The 27,253-nt window shown below is 35.5% G+C and overlaps 1 protein-coding gene across 3 annotated transcripts in view; it reads left to right on the top strand.

Moving 5' to 3' along the window:
• Positions 1 to 27,253, top strand: part of Pard3b (par-3 family cell polarity regulator beta) — a 993,253-nt gene that overhangs the window by 114,871 nt on the left and 851,129 nt on the right. For all 3 annotated transcript variants that reach the window (XM_048344902.1, XM_048344903.1, XM_048344901.1), the window contains exon 2: positions 9,775 to 9,876. In XM_048344902.1, coding sequence (XP_048200859.1) covers positions 9,775 to 9,876 — 102 coding nt within the window. The remainder of the gene's footprint in view (positions 1 to 9,774; positions 9,877 to 27,253) is intronic.

Genomic DNA, 27,253 nt, shown 5'->3' with positions numbered 1-27,253 from the left:
GGAAAGATATCACATTTCACTTTTATGATACTGAGTGAGATTTAGCTTTAGATTAAGGAGGATTAAGAGGGATTGTGTCTGAGCTTGAATTCAGCTCAAGCATTCCTCTCAGCTCAGAGACATTCCTCTCCTATGCTTGCTGTGTTTCCTTTGGCTGTTCCCATGATCCATCTGTAGCAATCTGGAGAAATGGCTTTGTTGGAGAAACACAGCTAACAGAAGCAAGCAGTAGTATCCACAACGCTTTTGAAGTTAAGAGGCAGACAATCCCTCACTGTCCTTATTGCTCTTATACTAAAAAGAAGTGTTAAAAACAGTGACCAGTGGGGGCAGGGAATATGGCCTAGTGGTAAAGTGCTCGCCTCATATACATGAAGCCCTGGGTTTGACTCCTCAGCACCACATACACAGAAAAAGCCAGAAGTGGTGCTATGGCTCAAGTGGTAGAGTGCTAGCCTTGAGCAAAAAGAAGCCAGGGACAGTGGTCAGGCCTTGAGTTCAAGCCCCAGGACTGGCAAAAAAAACAAGAGACAAAGAAAAAAAACAAAAAACAGTGACAGGTAGATACAGTTGATGAAATATTTATTTATCTTAGAGTTATACTACTTTTCTAAATACTGCTACTAGTACTCTTCTGGTAGAAATTAAAATTTTCTATTCTATGTCTCAATCTTCTCAGTGATGGAGTCATAAAACTATGTTCAAATAAAAAAGCTAAAGGCTTTTTATCTGTATAATACTTTAAAGCTTTCCCATTCATTAACACACACACACACACACACACACACACACACACACACAAAATACACACAATTGGGAGTCAGCCAAAGGGATTTTTATTTTTGGAATTAGTGTACAAAAACATCAGCTTTGTAGCAGAAAGGAAGTTTGAATTTAATTGTGTTAAGTAAGCCAAGAGTTGTATGGATTTGCACTATAAAATTTATTCATATTAAAATTCATTTGGTAGCAGAATACTTTGTTGGTTTTTATAATGGATAACTATTTAAAAAATTAATAGCTTTCCCTTCTTTTTGGAGAAATGACTGCTTTTAGTTTTTGGCTGTGTGTTTTCCATGCCTTTGGACCACACATGCTTCTAAATGTTGGTATTTCAGACTTTGGAGTATAAAATGTCATTGGAAACAAATAACAGAAAACATAATATTTAAAGAATCAGTTATTTTTTTAATTTTTAACCATTATATTTTGATATTATTAAATTAGTAATTCCTGGCATAGCTCCAGTTTTAAAATCCTTCTGTATTCAATCCCAACGATATGTAAGGCTTATACTTTTATATACTTAAGATTAAATATTTAAATTATTCTTACATCTATAGGAAAAGGGAATTTCCACATTCTTATCATAAGTCACTGCATGCTGATATGACAGAGGCAGTATATTGGAATGAATTAACATTTATAAAATTTTACAAGAATAGATCCATTTTTCCCTCAAATTAATTTAGGTTAGTAGATAGATAAAAGATATGAACTTATAAGCCTCAGTAGAAAACTACTATAATGTTAAATGAAAAAATGATGCAGAGTGATTAACATTTTTTTAATATACAGTACTCTGTGAAAAGGAAAGTGAAGAAATACCTTGATGTTTACTGTTTTTTTTTTCCACTTGACAAAAGGATTGCAAGTACTGTTATCAAAACCTAGATTGTGAGAAAAAAATAAGGATTTCCCAAGGTTCTTGGTGCTTTTATACTGAAATTATTTTTGTTTAGAGTTTTACTTCACAAGGGAACCACTTCCTTTCCTTTGGCTTAACCTCTGTCCCTTTCAGTCTACCCTCTTATGAGGGGAGGGGCTCTAGCTAGAGAATGAGTCACCCATCTTTGACCTTATGAATTTATATGTGAATACTTGAAACCCTCCTCATTTTTGTTGGGGGGAAGGAGTTTTTTCAGAATGAGAAAATTCCCTGTTGACACACAAAGAATATTCTCGAAAGAATTCTCAGTATTTTCTTAGTAAAATTGAAAGAATAATGCTTTCATTTTGAAAGAGATATTCATTTTGTTTATAAATGTTTAGCTTGTATAATAGTGATATATATTAATAACAGATAGACTGAAACATTTAAAATCTGTTGCACACTTATACTTGTTGTTTGGTGGTGTACTATAATTCTGGAATCAGTCTGAACTGCCACATCCATTATTGTTATAATTAGCAGAGATTTCTTTTTTCTTTTCTTTTCTTTTTGTCCAGTCCTGGGGCTTGAACTCGGGCCTTGGGCACTGTTTCTGAGCTTCTTTTACTCAAAGCTAGCACTCTACCACTTGAGCCAAAGCACCATTTCTGGCCTTTTCTGTTTATGTGGTAACTGAGGAATTGAACCCAGGGTTTCAGGCATGCAAGACAAGCACTCTACCACTAAGCCACATTCCCATCCCATTAACAGCCCATTTCACCAAGTTTGTTTAAATAAGGATTCAAAGTCCTAAGGGTCTCTTGAGGTTTCAGATGCTGTATTTCTGAGACTATAATAGTTCTTCAGGTTTGCATGGTTCCAACTTCTCATCCAATTTCATCCTTGAGTTTATAGCCTTAGTTTGAGTTCTTAGAGGAGTGAAGAGCATCTGTGCAGTCATATAGGCTATTATACTCATAGATGACCCTTGGTATACATTTCTTATGCTGAACTTCAGTCTATCAGTTTGTTGTCTATGCAGATTTGTGTGTGTGTGTGTGTGTGTGTGTGTGTGTGTGTGTGTGTGTGCAAGCAGCACAGACATGTCTTTCTGGAGATGTAAGGGACATCCTCTAGGATCATTTAACTTTGACATGTTCATCTATATGTTCAACAAAGAAAAGATGGTGATAAGAATTTGAATAGCTTCTTTAATTTGTATGAGCAATGAACATATATCCCATAAGGACAACATGAGAGACATTGTTTTATGCCTGTTGTCTCTATTCTCAAGTACTAACTCTAGTGTTTTTTCACTTCTGTCCTGAGTATGAGTCTAATTTTTTTCTACTGAACACGGTCTTCACTATATCCAGATGCTTCATCAGGCTTTCAGCTGAAAATATAGTAAACAATATACTCTAATCCTGGATGAAAACGAAAGGTATTGGAATTTTGTGAGGATGCATGCTTATTTTCAATATAGTTTCTTCCTCAGGGAGAAATCACTGTACACATTTTTGCTTGTATCAGTATATTACAATTTTTATTTCTCCATTCCTCATACTTTTGACCTTAATCCTAATTTGGTCTAATTTGAGTAAGATGAATAATGTCATTACATACTGAATTATTCAACCCATTATACTGTTGTTTAATATTTCCCAACATTTCATGGTTTTCTCATCATATTTTTACATAATTTTGTTATTCTTATAACTCGAATTTTTTAGGGTATTTTAAACGCTGCCATTGATTTTTTTTATGTTTTTGCTGATTTTGTTTTGTTACCTTGTATTTTTTTATATTTTTATTGTAAACTAGTCGTATGTACAAATGCCCTTTTTGCTTCCATTGTAGTTTCATCCATTTACCCAACTATTAATTAAGTGAATAATCATGGTTATTGTTGAATTGTGAATCACTCTTGTATTTTTAGAATATATCCCATTTGGTTGTGAGAATTATCTTAAAATGTTTGATCTATGAAAATATATCCATTATTTCTATGGGAGGAAAGGATGACAGGTATATATATTTTCCTTTTTTTGTAATATCTTTTTTGTTATTGATTTAAAAGTTATGATATATTCATAAAAATAGCCAGGAAGATTTTTGTCTTTTCCTTGTCTCTATAAATATTCATATAGATATTGCCATTACTTGTTTCTCAAATATTAGGGAGATTTTATCTGTGGAGTCATCTGAGCCTGAGATTTTCCCTGTGGCTAGGATCTTTAGCAACAGATTTGATTCTTTAATTATGATTTTGGTACCAGTTATATTTGATATGTAAGAACAGGTATTCTTATATGTTTTCAAATGTTTTTGATAAATTTATATAAATTGCAAATACTTAGTAGCAATTCCTTTGTAAAACTATGTAAAAATAATAAAAATAAGTCTTAAAAAAGAAACCAATGATCCCAAACCAGAAACACTTAAGATATATTCTTCTTTTTTTTTTTTTGGCCAGTCCTGGGGCTTGGACTCTGGGCCTGAGCACTGTCCCTGGCTTCTTCCCGCTCAAGGCTAGCACTCTGCCACTTGAGCCACAGTGCCACTTCTGGCCGTTTTCTGTATATGTGGTGCTGGGGAATTGAACCCAGGGCCTCATGTATAAGGGGCAAGCACTCTTGCCACTAGGCCATATCCCCAGCCCTTAAGATGTATTCTTAGTGTACTCATTCCTAATATATGTGTTAAATGCTATCACTAGCTTACACATTGCTTTAGCTTCTTTGTACAAATTTTTATTTTAATTGTTAAGTTAAAATATTTCCTTCTGTTCCTTCATTTTAGCTAATTCAGAATTTTATTTTCTAATTTTCAACAGTTGAGCGTTTTTCTGGGATGTCTTTCTATAGTTGATTTGACTTTGACCAGAGAGCACATTTTGAAAGATTCTGGAGCTTTGAACTTTGGTATTCATGTACACATATTTTCTAATTTTTTGGTTGTGTTTGTTATATCTGAAAATTATATTTTTGTTTTCATAAATTTAACATAAATTAATTGGGTTAACTTTGTATTGTTTTAATCATTTTCTTCCTGTTTTGGGAGGAGCTCTTATCATCTCAAACTTTATATGTATGTGTGTGAAACATACATGTTCATTTTGGGAGTTTCGTACAGTAAAATTATTGAGAATGTCAAGTTTATAACTCTATTTGTTCTTATTGGAATACACCTTCTATTATAATGCAATGTTCCCTTTTATCATTAGTAATATTCTTTCCTGGAGTTTCCCTTTATCGGTTTGTATATCTATTCATCTAGAGTTTAAAGTACATTTATATATGTACTCAGTCACCCTTGATTTATCCATGATTTGAGATTTACAGTTTTGTTACTGAATTCACTGTATGTTACTTTCAGTCCAGCATGAAAACCCTTGTACCTATTACAGTTCTCAATTCTTTGGAAACACAGTTGATTAAATTGGCCTCAGTGCATGGTTCTTTGCTCAGCTTTTCTCCTGAAGTTTCTACTTAGTTGCTCTATTTTGGGAAGGTGAAGGCATGTTTTGAAGCCAATTAGGACTGGCATAGAACAACCATTATCTTCACTACACTACTGCCTTTTCTAGCCTCATTGTTTCCTTTCAAGTATTAGTGCCACTGTGCTAGACTTTCCTTACACATTGTTTTCAGAAATGGTGCTTTCTGTAGCCATATAACTGGTTATTTAAGACATCTATTGTATCTGGCCTGTATCTAGACATATCTTACCACATTCCCCACTGCATTAGAGAGCATCTAATTCTCTTCTGGTCCTTAATAGAAGGGAGGATGACTCCAGAGGATTATACTAAAAGTAGCTAAGTTGTTTGTGCATGTACATTTTCATAATTCAACATCCAATTCCCACTGCCTCAAATGCACTCACTCCCTGTTCTTAGCAGTACAACATTTTCCTGATGGTTTCTCAAGTCCCAAATTCTACAGTTGTAGGAACATTCTGAGGCTATCTCCTCCCTTGCTTCTCACATGTCTGAAGCACCATTTGGACACATTAGGCAAATAATGCAGGACTCTCCCCATTAGCATTCTCTTGGGTTCTCCACACTTGGACTTTCTTGTGGCACATCCTACATAAAGTTGCCAAGCCTCCAGACTCAAGTAATGAGACACAGCAACATGACAACCTGCCTAAGGAAAGAACTTCCCTGCCTGTAACTATGTTCTTTCTTTATTAATCTAAAAGTATACTTTTGATACTTAGAAAAATCTGATTCTTGGCTTTTCTGTTTATGAAATACTTCAAGAAATGACTGTGAGGATTTGAATGTAATACGTAGTGCCTTACCCATATTACTATGTATTACTATATATTTTCTTTGATTATTAAAAAGCATGATTGAGACAGCTAATGGAAAAAAATGAGTTTACTTACTCATGTTTGCCTTCATCGTCAGAAACATGTATTAATGATTATTTTATGAGACTCTATGAGGGAAGCTGAGTTAATTATATGTGTCACATAGTATCTGTAGTGCCTGCCTAGTAAGAACTAAGCAAATCAGCTGACATTTATAATTACTGAAAATAGTGAAATCTCTTTTTTTTGTGGATACATGTCACCAAGTTTGTAAAGGTAAAAGCTATAAAAAATCAGTTTTTCCATTAGTTTCCATTCTGTAGTTGCTATTTACTATGAGCCAGTGGGTAAATTATTCTAAGAAGCCAGGTGCAAGGTTGAGCATTGTAACTGCCACCAATAAATGAAGCCTTTCTTCTATGAGTGTTCTTCTCACATTGAAATTATGTTATCATTATAAGCTAATTTTTCTCTTCTTACACCATAGGTAGTTGGTTTGGAAATCCAAAGTCATTCCTCTTTTTTGATTTTTAGTGTAATTCCACAGCATTATAGTATGGGCCTTTCAAGTTTACTCCTTTAAGAGAGTATTACAGACAGAAAATAATTGTTCTTTAGCAATGTTATTTCTATAATATTTCCAAGGTTTAGGATCAAAATCACAGCATTTATTCTCAGTGAAGATTATTTGTTGCTATAAATAACAGTGTCTCTGTCGACATTCAATTAACAAAAAATAGCCAGTGACTGCCTTCTGGTGCCTATCTCTTTGCTAGTTTCTTTTCCCAGTTCATCCCTATAGACCAGTTTATTTTAGTTTTTAAATTCCTGTAGTATTTAAATTAATCATGTATTATTTTTAAAAATGGACAAGATGCTGCTAGAAGTGAAGAAAGCAGACTGTGTAATATGCTATTTTTCAATACATTCATGATCTGAAGAGTACAGGCAATAAGACATATTGGATAGCAAAGTAAGCATGTGTATAGAGATGTTTTGAAAAAAACTTTAAAAGGCATACATATTAAATAAATTTGTGCAATATAAAAATAAACTAAATGTCATGATCATGATAAAAATCTGGTAAAGACTTACATGAGATAGTGTGAACTAAGACACATATATGAACATTTTTTTCATATTTGATTAGTTTGATTTCTGATGGTAATAAAGCCAAGTAAATGAAATGCAAGATGTTGACTGCAATGTAATGGTTGAAATTTTTACATGCATAAAAGAGTCAGAGTAAATTTATGGTCTTATGATGCCTGTAGGCTGCTAATATTGAATGTAGATTCTTAAAGTGATCTATGGCACCCTGGGCAAATACCACAGGGATAGAATAGAGTTGGTACATACTTGTTTATTGATTTTCCTATCTTGGCTGTATAAAATATTAACCCTGTGAATACTTTCCTGTAACCTGTCTGTTTTTGTTCAGAGTTAGGTATTTGACCACCATGACCCTACTCTTTTTTTAAAGTACAAAAATACGAGCCTCGGTGTGGAACAGGGAATTTAAATTGTAGTGTTTATACTAAAATTCTGGTGTCATATGCTCACTCCACTTAAATTTTTTTGTCATATGTATGATCTGAACTTATCAGACTGGTTTTACCTGATTTAGTTCTACACTCTTAAGTCCAATTAGAGAGAAGTACCTTCATTTCCACTCAATGTCTTATTTTCCAGAATTCTCTGAATATGTGTGAGAGATGGGTGTTGGGAGACAGACATAACAACCTCATCTTCCTATCACTTGTCTTCCATTCTTGTCAGTGATCTGGTCCTATTTCCTACTTTTTAAATTTTAGCTCTCATCTTTAAAATTAAGATTCTGGTTTTCTTCTCCCTATATTTTACCTCCAGGTAGGAAGTGAGGTAGACTTTAACTTATACTGTTTATCTTTGTTCTAGGTGATAAAATCTGCTTTCTTAAGCCAAGCACAAGTAAATAGACAAGTTCATATTGTCTTCCATTATGTAAAATTATTAACAAAGCAAACTTTTTAGTAAAAGGCGAAACATTTATATGATCTGAAGAGAAACTAGAGAGAAAGCAAACTTTTTAGGGTTTATATAAACAAGGTAAATTTTTATAAACATGCTTTTATTTAAACATGGTTTGAGTAAGCAGTTTTCATCTACAGAACTGTAAGTTATCAAAAACAAACTCCAGGCAAGTTTATAAAACTTAAATTGGACTTCTTTCATAAATAAGCTTTTTTTTTTAACAAAGAAAGCCCAAGTGGATTTAGTGAAAGGCATTGCTTGTAGCATTGGCATATCAAAGCAATCCCCAGATATATTTAGGCTTCCTAAGTCCGATGGTGGTTACATAGTGTTTTGTATAATCCAGGATCCTTTCTGTTTGGAAGCTTACCTGCTGTTTCTTTGCAGTTCATGGACCTTCAGGTGGCAAAGATCTCTGGTGGAGTGTGGGTGTTACAAACTATTCTTACCTGATTATATTCTCACTGCCTCTCTCTCTTGTGCCAAAGAGTTGGACGTTTTCTAGTAAATCATTAGAGGTTTCCCAATAAGCCACCTTGTATTACAAGCAAATGAAACATTATATGTTTTCCTTGGGATCGTCCTTTAGATACACTGTAGAAAACTTAAATTTTAAGTATCTGAGGCCTACAAAAGGAGAACTCCTTCAGGTTTTTTTTTTTAAGCTTATCATTACATCAAGTTGGATTATTGGAAAGTGGTGTACTTTGGCCACATTTCAGTGATTTCTATATAGATGCCTTTAAAAGTTATCATTTAATAGAATTTCTTGTTTTTTATCAGGAGTCAAAGAAAAAATTATATGAGTTACTTTTGTTTGCTTTCAGAAAATTGCCAGTTGCATTCTGTAGTTAGGTTAATACTAAATAAAGATACACATATTAAAGACTTAGAGTTTTATTCTGGAAAATTTTCATTGTCTTTTCATGAACTTGTAACTAATACTTTATTGATTGCCAAGTGCTTTATAGTCTGGTAAAAATCCTTCCCAATGCTTTCTTCATTCCTTGAACATACTCTTGTCCCATTGTTATAACTGTTCCCTTTGTAACCTTTTCTGAAATAGGCAGCACACAATCAATTGAATGAGCAAGGTCATTTCATTTTATCTAACATTAGAATGAATGCTATTAAGAACCTGACAGTTTTTTTTTTAAGCTGTAAATGCTTTAAATCACTGATCTAATAAGAGACCCCCTTTGGAATTCAGAACACAAAGTCCCTACTTGCTGTAGTGGCACGGGCAATGGCTGGAGCTTTTTGCTCTGCCTGTCATTGCAAATCCCAGAGTTGAGGATGCACACCGATCTGTGTGCTTAGAGCTAAAGGGATTTGTGGTCTCTTCCATTCCAGGTACATATCCTGCCATGATAGCTATTGGAATCACTGATTTCTGCCTTTAAGGACTTTTATCCTGCAATTGGGACTTCAATCCCCAGTTCCAGAAAGCACCCTTAAAATCATTCATCTATAATCTTCTTGTCATCTCTTAAGTTGGAAGTTATTTTTAAAGATCTTTGAATGCACTTGCTCTTTAAGGTCGTGAAACAATTCAGTTTTGTAATACAATTTATCTCCCAGGAAAATTGATGAGCTATGTATCCTTTGATTAATTTAAAACAAGATAAAATGCCAGATATTTCTCCAAATAGAAAGGAGATTTGTTTTAAGGGTTGGAAAGTTTTTATGACCACTAGAGCATATTTGAATTCATCAAATGATTTCTCTTAAAATGTCTTAATTTTTTAAAGCAAAAGACTGAATCATCGAACTTCTTTGTCCTGCCACAGGATCCTGGTTACTGGGTGAAGATTCATCACTTGGAATACACAGATGGAGGCATCCTCGATCCAGATGACATCTTGGCAGATGTTGTTGAAGACAAAGATAAGGTAGATGATTCTAGAAATGTTCCTCTTTGTTTTCTTCTGTACACCTACATGTTTTCAAGAGATTCAAATTCTCAACAAATTCCTATGTCAATTATTATTAAAAGATACCATCTGTTCCAGTTTCACCTTGACAGCCTATAAATCAAAGTTCTTCATCAGATGTTTGGGAAAATTTTATTGAGATTTTGGAACCTGCTGGTGGTTGCCTAATTAACAGGCACTTCATTCCCAAGAGATCTTAGTATATCTCAATGAGTTAGTGTTAACCTTTGAGGCAGTTAAGGGTTTTATTGCTGCTGGCTCTGTAGTTTACCCCTTCCCTGGTGCAATATTTAACTTAATGCTTGAGATTTGAACCTATTGAATACAGTAGGAAAGCACATCTCATGAAGAAATGCAGTGACTATTTTTCTTAAAGTAGCTGGCAAAACAAAACAAAAACAAAAACTATCTTGAGGTGGATGCCAAGTAGGTACCACCAGGCTCAGGTGGTTCATGGCCATAATCCTAGCTACTGAGAAAGCTGAGCTCTGAGGTTTGTGGTTTGGAGCCAGCCTGAGCAAGAAAGTCAGTGAGATTCTTATCTTCAATTCATCACTCCAAAATCAAGAAGCCACCCTTGGCTCCAGTAGCAGAGCCTTGAGCACAAAAGCTCAAAGGCAGCGCCCAGGCCCTGAATTTAAGCCCCCGGACCAGCACTATATAAACACTAAATAAACAACTCTACACTGAATGGTTTTCAGTGCTAAAATAAAAAGGAAACATGAAATGAGTATTTAAAAAAGTTTGACTATGTTTTGCTATATACCTGAGAATAATCCCATGGTAAAACTATTGTTTAGATGAGATTTTTCTTCAGCTACTAAGTGAAGGAAGGTATAAAAGTGAACTGCTCAGTGGTAATACTCTGTATTATTGCTGTTGAAAGACATTATCACTAACTATGAGTTGGGTTCCTCTTTTCAGTGGGTAATGCAGCCTGCAAAATGGAGCTAATTCCAAACATTTTTTTACTGTACATCTTAGAACTTTTGTAGTTAGGTAACATATTAGTAGGCATGCTTCTCTCTGTGTTTTATAGTTTTAGGTTATGGGTGTGTCTGCATTACATATTTGTATATTTTAAATTGGACTGAATTACAAATAAATAACTTATTGAACTTGGCTAAAATTTGTACTTTTACCTTTTCTTATAAGACCTTTCTAACTATTCAAATTCACATTGAATTTGGCAGGTACACCTACATTCATTTTTCATATTTTCTGTTGGAACTCAACTTGAGTTTGATTTATATGACAATTAGCCATTTTGTGAAGGACTTTTTCTCTGAATAGATTGTCAGCTTCTTGAGGACAGGTATCAGAGGCTTTTTTTTCTATCTTTTGTGTTCATTGTGTTGAGAGTATCTGATATAATGTCTTTACAAATACTTGATCCTTAAGGAAAGCTTAATGAATTAATGGGTGAGAAAGAAAGCCTTACCCTCTCCAGTTAACGAGTACTGCCTTTCAACGTAGTTATTTTCAAGTGAAAATAGCTTATACAATTTTCCATCAAGACACTAAGGCAAGTCTTTTACTGTTTTTTTCTCTCCTATTTCACTTTCTGCTTATTCCCTATGACCTCCTTCTTCCTTTAAAATGTTCTAAGTATTTGCATTACTAATGTCAATTAATTAACATGTAAACCTGAAAAGTGGCATATGAAAGAAGGACGAGAAGAAAATACCTTACTCCAGCCTTCCAAAACTTCATTATAGAACAGATGAGCCCATGTATGGTACAACGGGAAATAATTTGTCCAAGAGAACTTTTCCTCAGCGTTCTTGAGAGTGCTTTCTGTTTTTAAAACATCATTCATTTGGTCCACAAAACAGCTTGATTATAGGTAATCTTTCTTTGAATGGGACTCTATCACCATTAGTAAGGAAAGGTGACAAAGTGACACATCAGTTAAAATCTCAGAAAAGGATTCGTATTCCTTGAGTACAGCTCTAACCATCCTACTCTCTTGATAATACTTTACAGCTTCTTCATGAAGCCTAACTGATGTTTCTTTGCCAAATCTGTAAGAATTCACTCATTGCCAGAGAAAATGACCCCCTCTTCCTTAAAAAAAAAGAAATAAGTGAGTAAGAAAACATTACTAGGCATTCTATTGAAAATGAGCCATACGACTTGTGGGTGGGGATGGAAGGAAAAAACTAGGAGTGAGAGGGACACTATCCAAAAAACAAATTTACTCATTACCTAACTTATGTAACTCTAACCCCTCTGTACATTACCTCTAAAATAACAGTAAAAAATAAGAAGACAATACATTTTTTTTGCCTTCTCTGCTAAACTTCCTTTTACCTTACATTTTTATCAGTTAAGATTAACCAGGAATTTGAAAAGATGCCTTGTGTTTTTATCTAATGTCATATCAAACTTACGCAAGATTATCTAAAACAGATAATCTTGAGTTTCTATTACAATTCACCTCTTTGCAAATTGGCTATCTAATTTAGGATATTCATATTAATGTGAATAGAACAGAGGTATATAGGCTAGCAGAACCTGAATGGGTTCACATAATCACTGAACGAAGGCGAAACACTTTCAGGCAAGGCTCACTGCATTGGAGAGATGCCATAAGGAGCTGTGGATAGTCTAGTAGCAAAGGACTTTGCAGAAAAGGCAAGGAACTGAGAAAGCAGTGTAAGCTTAAGCCATTTCTTGTATGGAAAAGACATCTGGAGCAGTTCAGAAAAGAGTAAATCTAGAGGTTCAATGATATTTGATGTAAAATCAGAGAAGGATGGAATAGAGCTTAAGCAGTTTTCTAAACAGAGGACTTTTAAAACCTTTGGCATAATGAAGTCAATCTTTGGTCTTCCCAAGTGCTGCCATTTTTAGGGGGAGTTTTTGTTTTGCTTTTAACTTGCTTTCCTATTAGACTGACATTGTTCCTACTTTATAGTTTGTTAAAATATTATTTGAAAAGCTTTGAAAGTTTTCATTTTATGGTAACTAGTATTTGTTTAGAATGCTTTTTTAAAAACTTATTTAGTCATGACAGTTATTCTGAAGATCCCTCTGTTTTCTCCATCAGACTCATGATTCAAGAATTTTAGGATAAGTTTAAGAGTGATAGCATTACACTAATGTTTATTTCTGCTTGCCAAAGGCAACCAACTTAGTTTACCTACTAATAACACCTCAACATTTTATTGAGAACAAGCCATACTCAGGATGTTTTTTGACATTAATGTTTTCATTTTATGTTAGAGCAATCCTGCAAGCAAGAGCCATTATCATCTCTATCTTAATTGCTTGAATAGCCACAGAAACTGTAAATAACTTATAAGATCACATAGGTAGCAAATGATAGAACCAGACTCTGCAACATTGAACTAAAACTTAATGTACTGTTACTTTTTTCCTTTATGAAATGCCAAGTAATGTGTTAGGAGTTTTTACCAATAATTTCTATTTGGTAAATTAATTCATCATAACAAAGCATAATTTCTTTTACATACTCACCTCTATTGCTACGAAATGATAGGTAATAAACTCAACTAGGGGGTAGATCAAAATCCAGAATTCATATGCCATATACATTGACTTCACTTCAACCTGCTGCTTTTAACTTACCCCTTATAAGGTCCTATCAGTTGTACCGGTTATTCTTCTTACATCTCCTTTATCCAGGTCTCAGATTACTCAGGTCAAATACAGTTTAATTCCAGTTGGACTTTATAGATAATCTTTGAAGTCTATGCTGTTGCAAAGGGAAATAAATCTTGTATTCGCAATAATACTCTTCAAATGGATTGTAGCATATACACAAATTGTAAACTGTGACGTCTATAGTAGTCAGAATAATTCCTCCTGCCCACCTGTATATATAATACAAGGTAGAATGTAATGCTGAGTCAGCTAGCCAATGCTGACTTTGAATGTGGAGGCAAGGACACCAGCCAAAGAACACTTGCCTGTTAGCTTTACTGTTTTGCTTTATTTTGGTGGCACTAAGGTTTGAACTGAGGGTCTTGTACTTTGTAAGCCAATGGTCTACCAGTGAGCCATATCTTTAGCCACTTATTGCACTGGTTATTTTTTTAATTAAGGCCTTACCTTCTGCCTTAGCATGCACCTGAACCATGATTCTTTCATTGTTTGTTTTGTTAAACCTCATCTTAGCTGTAATGACAGGTACACATCCAGCTTCTTTCACTGGATGAAGTTTCATGGGCTTTTCTACTTAGGATGGCCTGGAACTGTGATCTTCCCAATCTTATCTTCCCATGTATGTGGAATGACAGGCAATAACTACTGATCCCTGGCCATTTTAACAGTTTTTAACTCACCTTATTAGATTTGCTTAAAAGTTAGTGTGAAAGGTAGTTTATAGGAATATACTTCATTACTATCACAAATTATAATTTGAGAAAGGAAAGTGACATTTAATAAAATTTTAAATGAGAATAGTTTTATCAGGACATACTATCTGGTAACATAAGTAACATTCAGGGACATAATGCAGTTTTAAAATAAAGACTAGTTTGCAGGAGGAATGAACTAGTGACCTAAAACCTCACTCATCTTGAAGTTTTCTGAGCACACTCTGTCGCCCTCTAGTGGAAGCCACCATTACCTAGAAATCAGCTCATAGGAAACACTTCCTGGAAGGGAACAATTTGACTGTATTTTATTAAAAAATAAAATTTCAATATATTTTAAGTACAACTCACAGAATGAGATATGGATAGTAAAACCAAAATTTGCACGCTCTAGTTTTAGATGTTCCTACGAAAGGCTAAAGGGAATTCTTTATCATCATAAAGTTTTATTTTTGGACTTCCTGTTCACTAATCATGATGGTTTATGTTTTCAGTGTTTTGCTGGGGAACGAAGGCTGCTAAATTGGGCTTTAAACAATCCTGAATTCAGTTCTGAGCCCTCCATTGCCAGTAACACTTCAATTTTAGTGTAAAGAGTATATATGCATGTTTAAAATAAAATATACATATGTGCATGCATACATACATATGTATGTATTATTTTCTTCTAAGAGTTTTGCATTGGTCTGGGAGTAGAGAAGTACATACTGTACATGGAAATACATAGAGGCCGTCTGAATAGTAGTCCAGAAGTAATCCAGAAAGCAAATGATTCACCTTACCCAAGAAATTCAATCTCCTGTATCCCCTTCTGTGGTTGTCCCGTGCTATCACTGTATCTCATCTGAGTACCCTGGATACTGTATATACTGGTATTAGAATTAGGGAAGGGAAAGAGAATATAAAAATAGAGAGATAAAGGATAAAAAGACAAATGACTCAAAAAGCAATACTTACAAAATCATTTGGTGTAAACCAACTGAACAACTCTTGGAGCCGGGGGGGGGGGGGGATAAAATGGGGGAAGGGGTGAAATGAGGGAGGGGGTAACAAATTGTACAAGAAATGTACCTACTGCCTTACGTATGAAACTTTAACCCCTCTGTACATCATGTTGACAATAAATAAGTAATTATTAAAAAGATTTCAAGAATACTTTCTGCCTAGAGATTTATGAAATTATAGAATCATAGAGCTGAAAGGTGCTTCAGGAATTATGTGGCCTAACCTCATCATCTTCCAAAAAAGATGAACTATCCAAACCAGAAAGAGTGTAGAGAAGTCTGATTCCTTTCCCAAGTCCATTTTTGTATTTCCTCTTTAAGATTCTGGCAACATCCCATGTAAATGAAAACTACTGTTTCTAGTTGGCTTCCTCCATTGGAATCCTGGAGGAGTGTTGTTTTTTCCTTTTCTGTTTTTCTTTTTTTTCAACAAAAGTACCTTCTCCTTATCCTTAAGACTTGGATTTGTAATTATTAGAAATTAGTTTTATTTCCTAAAGCCAGTTCATTTTTACCTCTATCCTACTTCCTGTGAATTGTGCCCCTGTTTGAATCTATATAGCTACCAACTTTAAATTAATAAAATCTGGAGTTATTGTGACCAATAAGGAATTTGTCTTCTTAGGTTTATTATGCCCTTCCTCTTTTTCTTTGCCATACTGAGGTTTGAACTCAGGGCCTCACACTACCAGTTGAGTTATTTCTCTAGCCCGTGTAATCTTCCCTGTACACTCCAGCTGTGCTTTGCTGTATTAACACATTGGCCAAGGGCCAAGAATCTGGACAGGAAAAGTCTATTCATTTCTTGGCTCTTTTACCTTCATGCTTTCAGTAACTTAACTCCTTTGAGACTTAGTTTCCTCATGGGTAATTGGATCTAAATAATAGTAATTTTCCAACTTAGTACATGTTCAAATATTCAGGAGAATGAATAATAAGTCATTAATAAACATTAGGTGCTATTATAATTAACACGTTGTATTAATGAAATAGAGATTGCATTTATTTCCAAAGTGTTGCTTAAATTATATTCCTTTTAGGGTATTTGATTGGCTCTTTGTATCCAAAGATTCACCATCTGTAAGTTCAGGTAATGATGAATTATAAACATTCAGAAATAAATTCCAGAAATCTCCCTTAAAGCAAGACTTGAACTGTGCCAACCATGGCACTGAATCTGCACAAACGAGATGGAGTGTAGGCATGGGCATGCCCTGTGAGAGCCTCCCCATCTTACAGGTCTCAGTCTTTCTCCAACACTTACTTGACTTTTGTAAGCCTTATATCTAGGCAAGGCCTTTCTGAACTAATACAAATCATTGTAAAGTGAGTGAATGAATGAATGAACGAATGCACATTTTGAAGATGGATGGCACTCAACTACTGTGATCTCCAGCTTTCTCACTGATGAAATGATAAGTAACATCTTCCTCAAAATATCATTGGGAATTTGGGAAATTGTATGTGAAAATACAATGGAAATAATATAGCACTGTGGATTTATGAAATATGTATTTATTTTTCCTTTTCAATTCTTCATCATATTTCGGAGTCCATGCCAAATCCTATTGTTTCCTAGTGGGTAAGTATAGGTCCCTCGAATCTTCAGTAATTCTCAGTGCTCTGCCAGTTCAGAGAAGTGATTAAGGGTGGTGGGGGTGGGGGTGTCTCTGTTAGTATCACAAATTGATATTTATTACATTCTTGAAATTCAGAAATTCTTCTGATGAGTTATAGTTTTTAAGCCCTAGTTTTGTCTCCCTAAACTTGTTATATTTTATTTAAAACTAGGAAGGCCTTGTAAAATACTTATTTCCTTTAGCACCTGGACTTTGTACTTGTACTTTAGTGTTTAATAAACATCTTTGGTTTTAGTAAGCATTGATAGAATTAGAACTAGAATTGAAGATTTCTAATTGTCCCCCCTTTTCTTCTGCTAAACTATGCTGTGTCTTTTAAATATTTCATTGGGAGGCAGTTTGTGAGCATGTTTCAACCCCAGAGGAACACTTTGGAATCGATACCTTTGTGACCTTACTATGGCAAAGACAAATAGTGCTGGGAGATAGTAACTTAAACTAAAGTAATCTTGATGATGACCATGTCAAATATGTTCTCCCTGGTGCCTTCTATGATTTAGTTGGTTGGCAACCACAATGTGTGTGTGTGTGTGTGTGTGTACGTACTTAACAATGAAAAACAGAATCTGTGCACAGGTGTGTGTGTATGTGCATGTGTATGCTTGTGTGTATTGGAATGTATATGTTCTCTGAATATGGTGGCTTGTTGTTCATGGCTGTGACACTAAAGTGTCATCAGAGACCAGAAAAGAAAACACATGATCAAGTTGTCACTGCAGTTAATTTAGCTAAGCATATAAGTACAATAGAGTGCACAGAAAACACTTCAGTAATATGCATAAAATTTTAAATTTGAAGTAGAAAAAATAATGATATTTACCCATTATAATAATGCTGTATTTAGAGCTAAAGATGTTCTTCAGAAAAGGAATAAATTCACCTTTATATCAATGCCTTTAGGTAGGTATTGTAGTCTATAAATTTTCTCACCGATATTTGTATGAGCATGCCTATTCCCAATATTATGGAGCAATTATTCATTTCTTTTGTAAATATATGTTTTTAATTATGTAACTTATGAATTATAGTTTCACTGTGATACTTGAATTATACCAGATAGAAAGCTATATGACTTACAAAACATCCTCTTTAAAAACTGCAAAGTCTGAAAGTACTAATTAGTGACCCCATTATCAAAACCTAGGTGTATTGATTTAATCATCTTGAATTCTACTAATATCTAGTCGAAATCAGCTTCACCAAAGCAAGACTTCAGTGTTAACAGACACAAGACTGGTTGTTGCTAGTCTGAATCAAAGATTTTCTTATTCTTGCATCTCTCAATCTCACTTTTCTCATCGGTAAACTTAGCTATGCTTACCCCTTTGAATTAGAAGGAATTCAAAGAAATGAAGTTTATAGTAATACTTGGACCTATAATATTACCACATATATCACTTGTGTTATTCCCCTTGCAGCAGCAATCCTGAAATAGGCAAGCCACGTTTCCAAGTAATCCTGGAGGGCCTTTCTATGGGGATAACAGAGAGTCACAAAGGGAAATGTGTGAGAAGTTTGGGAGCTGAAGAAACATTAGCTTCTAAACTAGAGTGCCCAAAGTATTTACTGTTCTCTCTTCTTTCCTTCCAGAGAGCTAGTCAGGAAAGAGGCAGCAATGAAGATAGGAAGAGGCAAATCACGGAAAAGAGAATAGATGGGTCCTAGAAATTGAGTGTGGGTGGGAAGAATTCTGTTAATGCTTCCAAGGAGGAAGGCTGAAAATACAGATGCTATTGCCCAGAGCATCGCTGGATTCTAGAACCTTGTGAAAACTGTTCATGCTCACTGCCTACTTTTTAAATGTTACTAGAAACTTTATGAAATGAGAAGTGGTGCTTCTTTAAAGAAGCAAGGAGTATGAAGGAGGTATCTCTGTCTTAAGAGATAAAGAGAACTCAAGAAATATGGCAGGAAGCTCTGAGGAGAAATGCATCCAAATGCCAGAGATTGTCTGATCAAAGGAGGTGTATGTATTTGCAGGGAGATAGCCCAAAAGGCCAGTAAAAGGGTACCATTCAACATTGACAAATGTCTCCAGAAATTTAAGCAAACAAACTGATACTTTCCTTGATAGCTTTGCAAAAAGACTGCCAGAAGCTCTTGAACAATTTTGTGGATGTAGCTGTGTACCAGACTTAGCATTTTACTATGTTGGCTCTTCTATTTTCAGAAGCTCAGATTTTCCTTATTTTATTAATTAGCTGCACTGTGAAGCTAATAGACATTTTGGACTGCTCTTAGAATGGGTGTTTTTTTTTTTAACACTTCTGTGTGGTACTTGTTCCAAATTTCACATACGCACCTTATATTTTTAGATACATACTTAGTAAATAAGAATGTTCAGTTTCCTTAGGAATAGGCTTTTATGTTATTTTTTTGATTAGTGCATTAACTTTTGGTGCTGGAGCTTGAACCTCCTGCCTCACATATGTTAGGCAAGTCCTTTACTGTTTGAGTCATGTCCCAAACCCTTTTGTTTATTTTTATTCTTGGCAATGGTGGAGTTCAAACAAACTCAGGGCTCGTTCTTTCTAGGCAGGCACTCTTACCAGGTTACATTTCCTGCCCTTTTATGGTACAGCCTTATTTATTTTTAACTAATAAGTAGTACAAATCGATTTTAATTAAGTATGTCAGGTATAATGTGCATGTCGATCAATGTCACCCCTTCCATCATTGTCCCCCATCTTTACCCTTCCCATCTCTCAATTTATATAGCATAATTTTGGTATGATGTCCATTGAACATAATAACCACATTTTCACCCTTTCTGCTTCCATTTGTGTTCCTTCTTATTCCTTCTCCAAGAAAAGGTTTCTATTTCCTAGTATTCATTTTGTTAAATAGTTTGTTAGTTCTTTTTAGGAGATGGACCACTGGACTCTATTTTTCTTAGGTGACCCAATCAGAAAGCACCTTATGAAAGCCCCAACCCTCCTCCTCTCCCAATCAAGGAGGGCCCTGGCAGCTTATGACCTCGACTCAACAAATCAAATCAAATATATATTCCCCCAAGAGAGGGGACTAGACATGGTAGACATGGGATTTCTAGCATGACTAGACAAAGAAGCTACAGGTTTTTCTTTTCCCCAGGAAATCCCATCTCCACTTTGGGCAAGTCTGTTCCCCTCTTCTTTTGTTCCTTTCACTTTCAAGTAAGTATAATCTGTGTATTTTAAGTACTTTCCTGACTTTTTCATTCTTTACTTGGCAGAGAAAATGAACCTGCCCCTAGTTGTTATAAACACTGATGTTGAAGTAGCTGGCCTTGAACTCATGATTCTCCTGCTTCCCAAATAGGTGGGATAAAAGGCATGTCTCACTGCAACCGACATGGTCTTTTAAAGTGTTACTTTTATAGTCCTGTAAATATATAAATTCCTAATCAAAAAGAAAGTGTGTCTCCCCCACAATGTGAACACAGCTTCATTAGTAGAATCATGCAAGATTATTGAATTTAATATTTACTGTTTTAACTTTAAGTTCTCAGTTCAGCTTTCTTTCTTTTGATGTTATGGATAAGTTTTGAAAGATCAAGTGACATTTCCTTAGCAATAAAGAAGAAAGCTTCCCAGTGCTAACTTTAATCAGAGGAGTAAAATAGCATAGAAATGTGTTTAGATACAAGCCAAGCTTTTTAATAATTTCAGCCTTAAACAGGTTATAGTTCAAACACATTTATATAATACTCATCTGTATACAGAGTAGAGAGACTGGAAAATAGTATTATATGGAATGAATCTACTAGCTTAACAACCTGAAATATGCACAGTATAGAAGAGTTGCACATTTTTACTTGACAATAGTATTAGAACCTGGTTTTCTAAACTATGGCTTAGTGTGGTCACTATGGCTGGTCAAATAGACCCTAGCTTGATGGTGTAGAGAAATATTCCAAACAGATCATTTTTCTAATGGAAATGTTTTTCAGTTCTTGGTTGATTTATTTAAAAATGAAAAATAAGTAATATTGAGACTGAAAAACTGGAAATAAAGCTTTGAAGAGATGGTTCAGAGAGAACTTACTATGTTTTCTTGCATATTTGGATGATAATAAAAAAGAAGAGATAAATTCAAAAACTGGGTCAATGAGTTTTCTGAGATGGGAAGGGATCCAATCATTGTATTTCATTTCACTACAGTGAAGTCTATATTGCTTTGCAAAGCACATGGACTCAGTCATAAGAGTATAAAAGCATGAATTGAGCAAATAGTTGCCAGGAATTCCTCGTAGAGGTTTGAGATTCGATTATAGAACTCCACAGGCCCACCATTAGCCTGGGAAACACATAGTTCAATCTAGAAATACAGGGTTGCCCTATATAGGTGGTTGCAGTGCAGTGTTATTTGTTTACTTAGCATCCACCCTGCCTCTTTCTCCTGCTTACTTTGTTTAGATGTCTGGGCCCATATGCTTTAGTCCATATGACTATCCACCTCAGGGTCCTTCATCTGCATTCCAGTTCCCTCTGGCCACTTTGGAAATGCTCAAGTGACTCAGGAGTGGTTTGCTGAAGCCTTTTGGGAATGAGCATTTTGTTGCATTTTTGTGCAGGATTCTTCTGATTCTTTATAGTAGTGTTTAGTGTGAGTAGGCACATTATAAGAAAGGTCAGATAAAGAGATTGTCAGGGACATACTATGGAGTTAGGCAACTCTTAAAACTCCATCTTGGCTTGGGACCTCCAGTTATTTGGGCCATGTTTTTCTTACATTTAAACCTGTTTCAGTTTAAATGTGAATTCAAGAGAAAAGTTGACCAACTAGAACAGAAGTGAATCTATTTGATTTTTGTTTGCTTGTTGTTCACTCTCTTGATGCTCACTTGAATTGCATATGTTTATTTTTAAAACTTTCAGTTCTCTGCATCATTAGTTGGAATAGTTGTCTAGCTTTTGTTCCTCCATGTTACTAAGCTCCTTCCTTTTAGGAGTTGCTAAAGTATCAGTGAAAGAATTAAGTCCCTTAAAATGTGTAGGAATAACATTCATATTTCAGTTGTTTAACTTTGTATGACATATTTAGTACGTAAAAATAACCTGAAATTTTCCTATTGGGTTAACCTTTTATCTTTTTATTTTAAATTCTTTATTGTTTATAACTTGAATTGTTGCTATTAGAAATAAGTATCATGTTTGCCAAAATGGATTAGTGCTTGCTATAGGATTTTGTTATTTGAGTCATTCATTCTTTCAAAGCTCATATATTGACATCTAGTCTTCTAATGAGTAGAATATAAGAGTTCTGCTTTTACCTTTTTTTTTTTTTTTTTTTGGCCAGTCCTGGGCCTTGAACTCAGGGCCTGAGCACTGTCCCTGGCTTCTTCCCGCTCAAGGCTAGCACTCTGCCACTTGAGCCACAGCGCCGCTTCTGGCCGTTTTTTTTTTTTTCTGTATATGTGGTGCTGGGGAATCGAACCTAGGGCCTCGTGTATCTGAGGCAGGCACTCTTGCCACTAGGCTATATCCCCAGCCCACTGCTTTTACCTTTTGAGACACTTAAAACACAAATAATTAGACAAATTGTGACAAAGGGTGGTCTACCAAAGGCAGATAGAGGCTACTTTTCTCATGGAATCATCCTGACTTCCATTTTAACAACATAGAAGACATGTTTAGGGACTAACTTTAATTAACTGTTGTGATTTCCTTTCAACTGATATAGTCTTAGTTATATCTAGAAACTGAAGACTGAAGCAAACAAATTAATACAGAAACAAAACCTCAGGCATTTAAAAAATTTGCTTGAAGTGAGAATGAAGTAATAATTCTATAAATAATTCTTCAGTGGTCGGAGGTAGTGATGTGAAGAGGTTTTGTCATTATCAAAGTATTCTCTAATTCTCTTGTGCAATATAGAGCCCTTATCTTGACAAAGAGTTCTTCCTCTATAACTTTTCTTTTTTTTATTAATTAAAAAAATTATTGACATGGTGTTGTATAAAAGGGGTAGAGTTACATAATAGGGCAGTGTGCACATTTCTTGTGATATCTTACACCCTGTTTTTCTTTCCCTTCCCTAGATCAGGTAGACATATATACAATACACAGTGTACCAAAAACATATACAGTAGCCACATGGCCTATGCCAAAGGAAATTCACCTAGGACTTTAAATGTAATATCAACAATAGATATCCTTGTCTTATATGAACATACATACATAGTTTTTGAGCTATTGTGATCCACTGAGTGGTCTATATTTGACCTTTATATGTTGAGTAGTTGTTTGGTTTTAGTTACATAATGTAGGGTCGCTGACCCAAACCTGTGGGAAATACCATTTGACAAGAAGATTTGGGGGCTGGGAATATGGCCTAGTGGCAAGAGCGATTGCCTCATATACATGAAGTCCTGGGTTCAATTCCCTAGTACCACATATACAAAAAATGGCCAGAAGTGGCGCTGTGGCTCAAGTGGCAGAGTGCTAGCCTTGAGAAAAAAGAAGCAAGGGACAGTGCTCAAGCCGAGTCCAAGCCCCAGGACTGGCCAAAAAAAGAGAAACTTTTTGTTTCGCAGACCTGGTCTCTACTGTGTCCCCCCTCCCCCACCTTAACAGTCTTATATCAAGGAGATCATGCCCCTTTGTTTTCTGTGATCTAGGCTTGTCTCACTCAACATTATTTGTTCAAGTTCTGACCATTTCCCTGCAAATACGAATATTTCACAATTTCTAATTGCTATGTAGTATTCCATTGTGTATAGGTACCATATTTTTTGGATCCATTCATCTGTGGAGGGGCTTCGGGGTTGTTTCCATATTTTGGCTATTGTGAATTGTGCAGCGATAAACATGGAAGTGCAGATGTCTTTTTGATATCTTGAGGCCTGTTGTTCAGGATAGATGCCTAGGAGTTGTATGGCTGGGTCATAGGGTAGGACTATGTTGAGCTTTTTGAGGAAACTCCATACTGTTCTCCAAAGTGGTTGTACTAATTTGCACTCCCACCAACAATGGAGAAGGGTTCCTCTTTCCCCGCACCCCCTGCAGCATTTGTTGTTGCCTGAGTTCAGAGTATAGGCCATTCTAACTGGAGTGAGGTGGTATGTCAGGGTGTTTTTATTTGTATTTACTTTACTGCTAGGGATGTTGAACATTTCCTCATATGTTTCTTTTTCATTTTTATCTCTTCTCTTGTGAAGTCTCTCTTTAGCTCCTTTGCCCATTTCATAATTTGTTTATTGGGCTTGGAGGGGCTTAGTTTTTGATATTAGGCCTTTGTCTGTTGCTGTGCTGGTAAAGATCTTTTTCCATATGGTTGGCGGTCTCTCTAGTTTGGTGGCTATGTCTTTAACTGTGCAGAAACTTTTTATTTTGTAGTAGTCTCATTTGTCGAGTCTCTCCCCTATCTGTTGTGCCCCTGGGACTCTATTCAGGAAGTTCCTTCCTGTGCCTATAAGTTCTAGCATTTTTCCTACTCTGTCCTTCAGTAGTTTCAAGGATTCAGGTCTGATGTTGAGGTCCTTGATCCATTTTCAGTTGATCTTGGTGCATGGTGATAGGCTAGGGCCGACTTTGAGTTTTCTGCATATGGCTGCCCAATTTTCCCAGCACCAGTAGTTGAAGAGGCTATATTTTTTACATTGTATGTCTTTAGCTCCTTTGTCGAATATCAGCTGACTGTAAGAGTGCAATTTTATTTCTGGGTCTTCAATTCTATTCCATTGGTCTTCAGGTCTGTTTTTATACCAATACCAGGCTGTTTTTGTTATGATGGCTCTATAATAGAGGTTGAAATCTGGTATTATGATACCTCCTGCACTGCTTTTTTTGCCTAGAATTGCTTTGGCTAATCTAGGTCTTTTGCTGTTCCATATGAATTTATGGGTTGCTTTCTCTATTTCAGTGAAGAATGTAGCTCGGATCTTGATGGGGATTGCATTGAATTTGTATAACAATTTGGGCAATATGGCCATTTTCACTATATTGATTCTGCCTAACCATGAGCATGGGAGGTCTTTCCATCTCCTTGTATTCTCTTTGATTTCCCTTTTTAGATTTTTATAGTTCTTATTAAATAGGTCCTTCACGTCTTTAGTTAGGTTGATCCCTAGGTAATTTATTCTTTTTTAGCTACTGTAAATGGAATTGTTTCCATAGTTTCCTTTTCTGTTTGTACATTGATGGTGTACAGAAAAGCTGCTGACTTTTGTGGATTGATTTTGTATCCTGCTACTTTGCCAAAATATTTATTAGGTGTATGAGTTTGGGACTGAGTTTTTTGGGTCCTTTAGATATAAGATCATGTCATCTGCGAATAGGGATAGTTTAATTTCTTCTTTGCCGATGTGGATCCCTTTGATGTCCTCTTCTTGCCTTATTGCTATGGCTAGGGATTCCAGCACTATGTTGAAAAGAAGTGGGGAGAGTGGGCATTTTTGTCTTGTTCCTGAGTTTAGGGGAAATGATTTTAGTTACTCCCCATTTTATACAATATTAGCAGTTGGTCTGTTGTATATGGATTTTATTGTTTTAAGGAATGTTCCATCTATTCCTGTTCTCTCCAGAGCTTTTTTTTTTTTTTTACCAGTCCTGGGCCTTGGACTCAGGGCCTGAGCACTGTCCCTGGCTTCTTTTTGTTCAAGGCTAGCACTCTGTCACCTGACCCATATCACCCCTTCTGGCCGTTTTCTATATATGCAGTGCTGGGGAATTGAACCCAGGGTTTCATGTATACAAGGCAAGCACTGTTGCCACAATGCCATACTCCCAGCCCCTCTCCAGAGCTTTTAGTAAGTATGGATGGTGAATTTTGTCAAAGGCTTTTTGGGCATCGTCTGAGATAACAATGAGATTCTTGATTTTAGTTCTGTTTATGTGGTGAATTACATTAATAGATTTACAGATGTTAAACCATCCTTGTGTCTGTGGGATGAAGCCTACTTGGTCATGATGTATAATTTTTTTGATCAGTTTCTGGATCCTGTTAGCTAATATTTTATTGAGGAGCTTTGTGTCTGTGTTCATTAGTGATATTGGTCTGTAGTTCTCTTTTTTTGTTGGGTCTTTGCCTGGTTTGGGGATGAGTATAATATTAGCTTCATGAGTTTGGGATTTCTCCCTCTTTCTATTTCATGAAAGAGTTTGAGGAGTATTGGTATTAAATCCTCACTAAAGTTTTTATAGAATTTATTGGTGAATCATTTTGGGCCTGGGCTTTTCTTTGTTGGGAGGCTCTTGATTACCCCCTATATCTTGCTGTAAGTTATTGGTTTATTGAGTTGATTTATTTCTTCTTGATTCAGTTTGGGCAGTTTATACTTCTCTTAGAATTGATCCATTTCTGTAAAATTATTGTTTTTTAGTGAGTAGAGGTTCTGGAAATAGTTCCTTATGATTGTTTGAATATCATGTGTATTTGTTGTAATTTTTCTGGTGGAGTCCCTGATTTTATGGATATGAGTCTCTTCTCTTCTTTTTTTTTTTTTTTTGGTAAGTCTTGCGAGGGATCTGTCAATTTTATTTATTTTCTCAAAGAACCAGCTTTTAGTTTTATTTATTTGTTGATTGGTCTTTCTATTTTCAATCAGATTTATCTTTTCGTTAATCTTTGTGATCTCTCTCCTCCTAGTCATTTTAGATTCGATTATTTCTTGTTTCTCCAGATGTTTTAGTTTCATCGTGAGGTTATTCGCCTGCTCTGCTTCCATTCTTTAATGTGAGTGCTGAGGGCAATGATCTTGCCCCTCAGCACTGCCTTAGCTGTATGCCATAGGTTTCTTTGTGATGTATTTTGATTGTTGTTGTGGCTTATGAATTCATTAATTTCATCCTTAATTTGGTCTGTGACCCAAGTGTTAGATAACAGTGAGACATTTAGTCTCCAAGTATTCGTATAGCCTCTGTGGTATCCTTTGTGATTGAGGGTTACCTTGATTCCACTGTGGTCAGATATAATACATGGGATGACATCAATACTTTTGTATTTTCTGAGGTTCTTTGTGTGGGCTATGACATGATCTATTTTGGAGTATGTTCCATGGGCTGCTGAGAAGAATGTATATTGGGTCTCTGTAGGGTGAAAGACTGTACAGATCTATCAGATCCATTTGGGATATGGTGTTACTTAGGTCCTCAGCTCCCTTGCTAATCCTTGGGTGTTGGATCTGTCTCTTGGAGAGAGTGGAGTATTAAAGTCTCCCACTATGATTGTGTTTGATTCTATCTTGTTCTGTAGTTCTGAGATAATTTGCTTGACATATGTAGGGCCTCTTTTGTTCGGTGACTATACATTTATTACCGTGATGTCTTGATTCTGGATTTTTCCTTGTATTAAAATGTAGTGCCCTTCTTTGTCTTTTTGAGTTGATTTTAATGAGAAGTCCAGCTTGTCTGAGATCAGGATGGCT

Source organism: Perognathus longimembris, chromosome 4 (assembly GCF_023159225.1).
Source record: "Perognathus longimembris pacificus isolate PPM17 chromosome 4, ASM2315922v1, whole genome shotgun sequence".
NCBI classification, from domain to species: Eukaryota; Metazoa; Chordata; class Mammalia; order Rodentia; family Heteromyidae; genus Perognathus; species Perognathus longimembris.
Note: the sequence above shows the minus strand (reverse complement) of the source record. Positions and strands in the feature narration are given on the sequence as shown.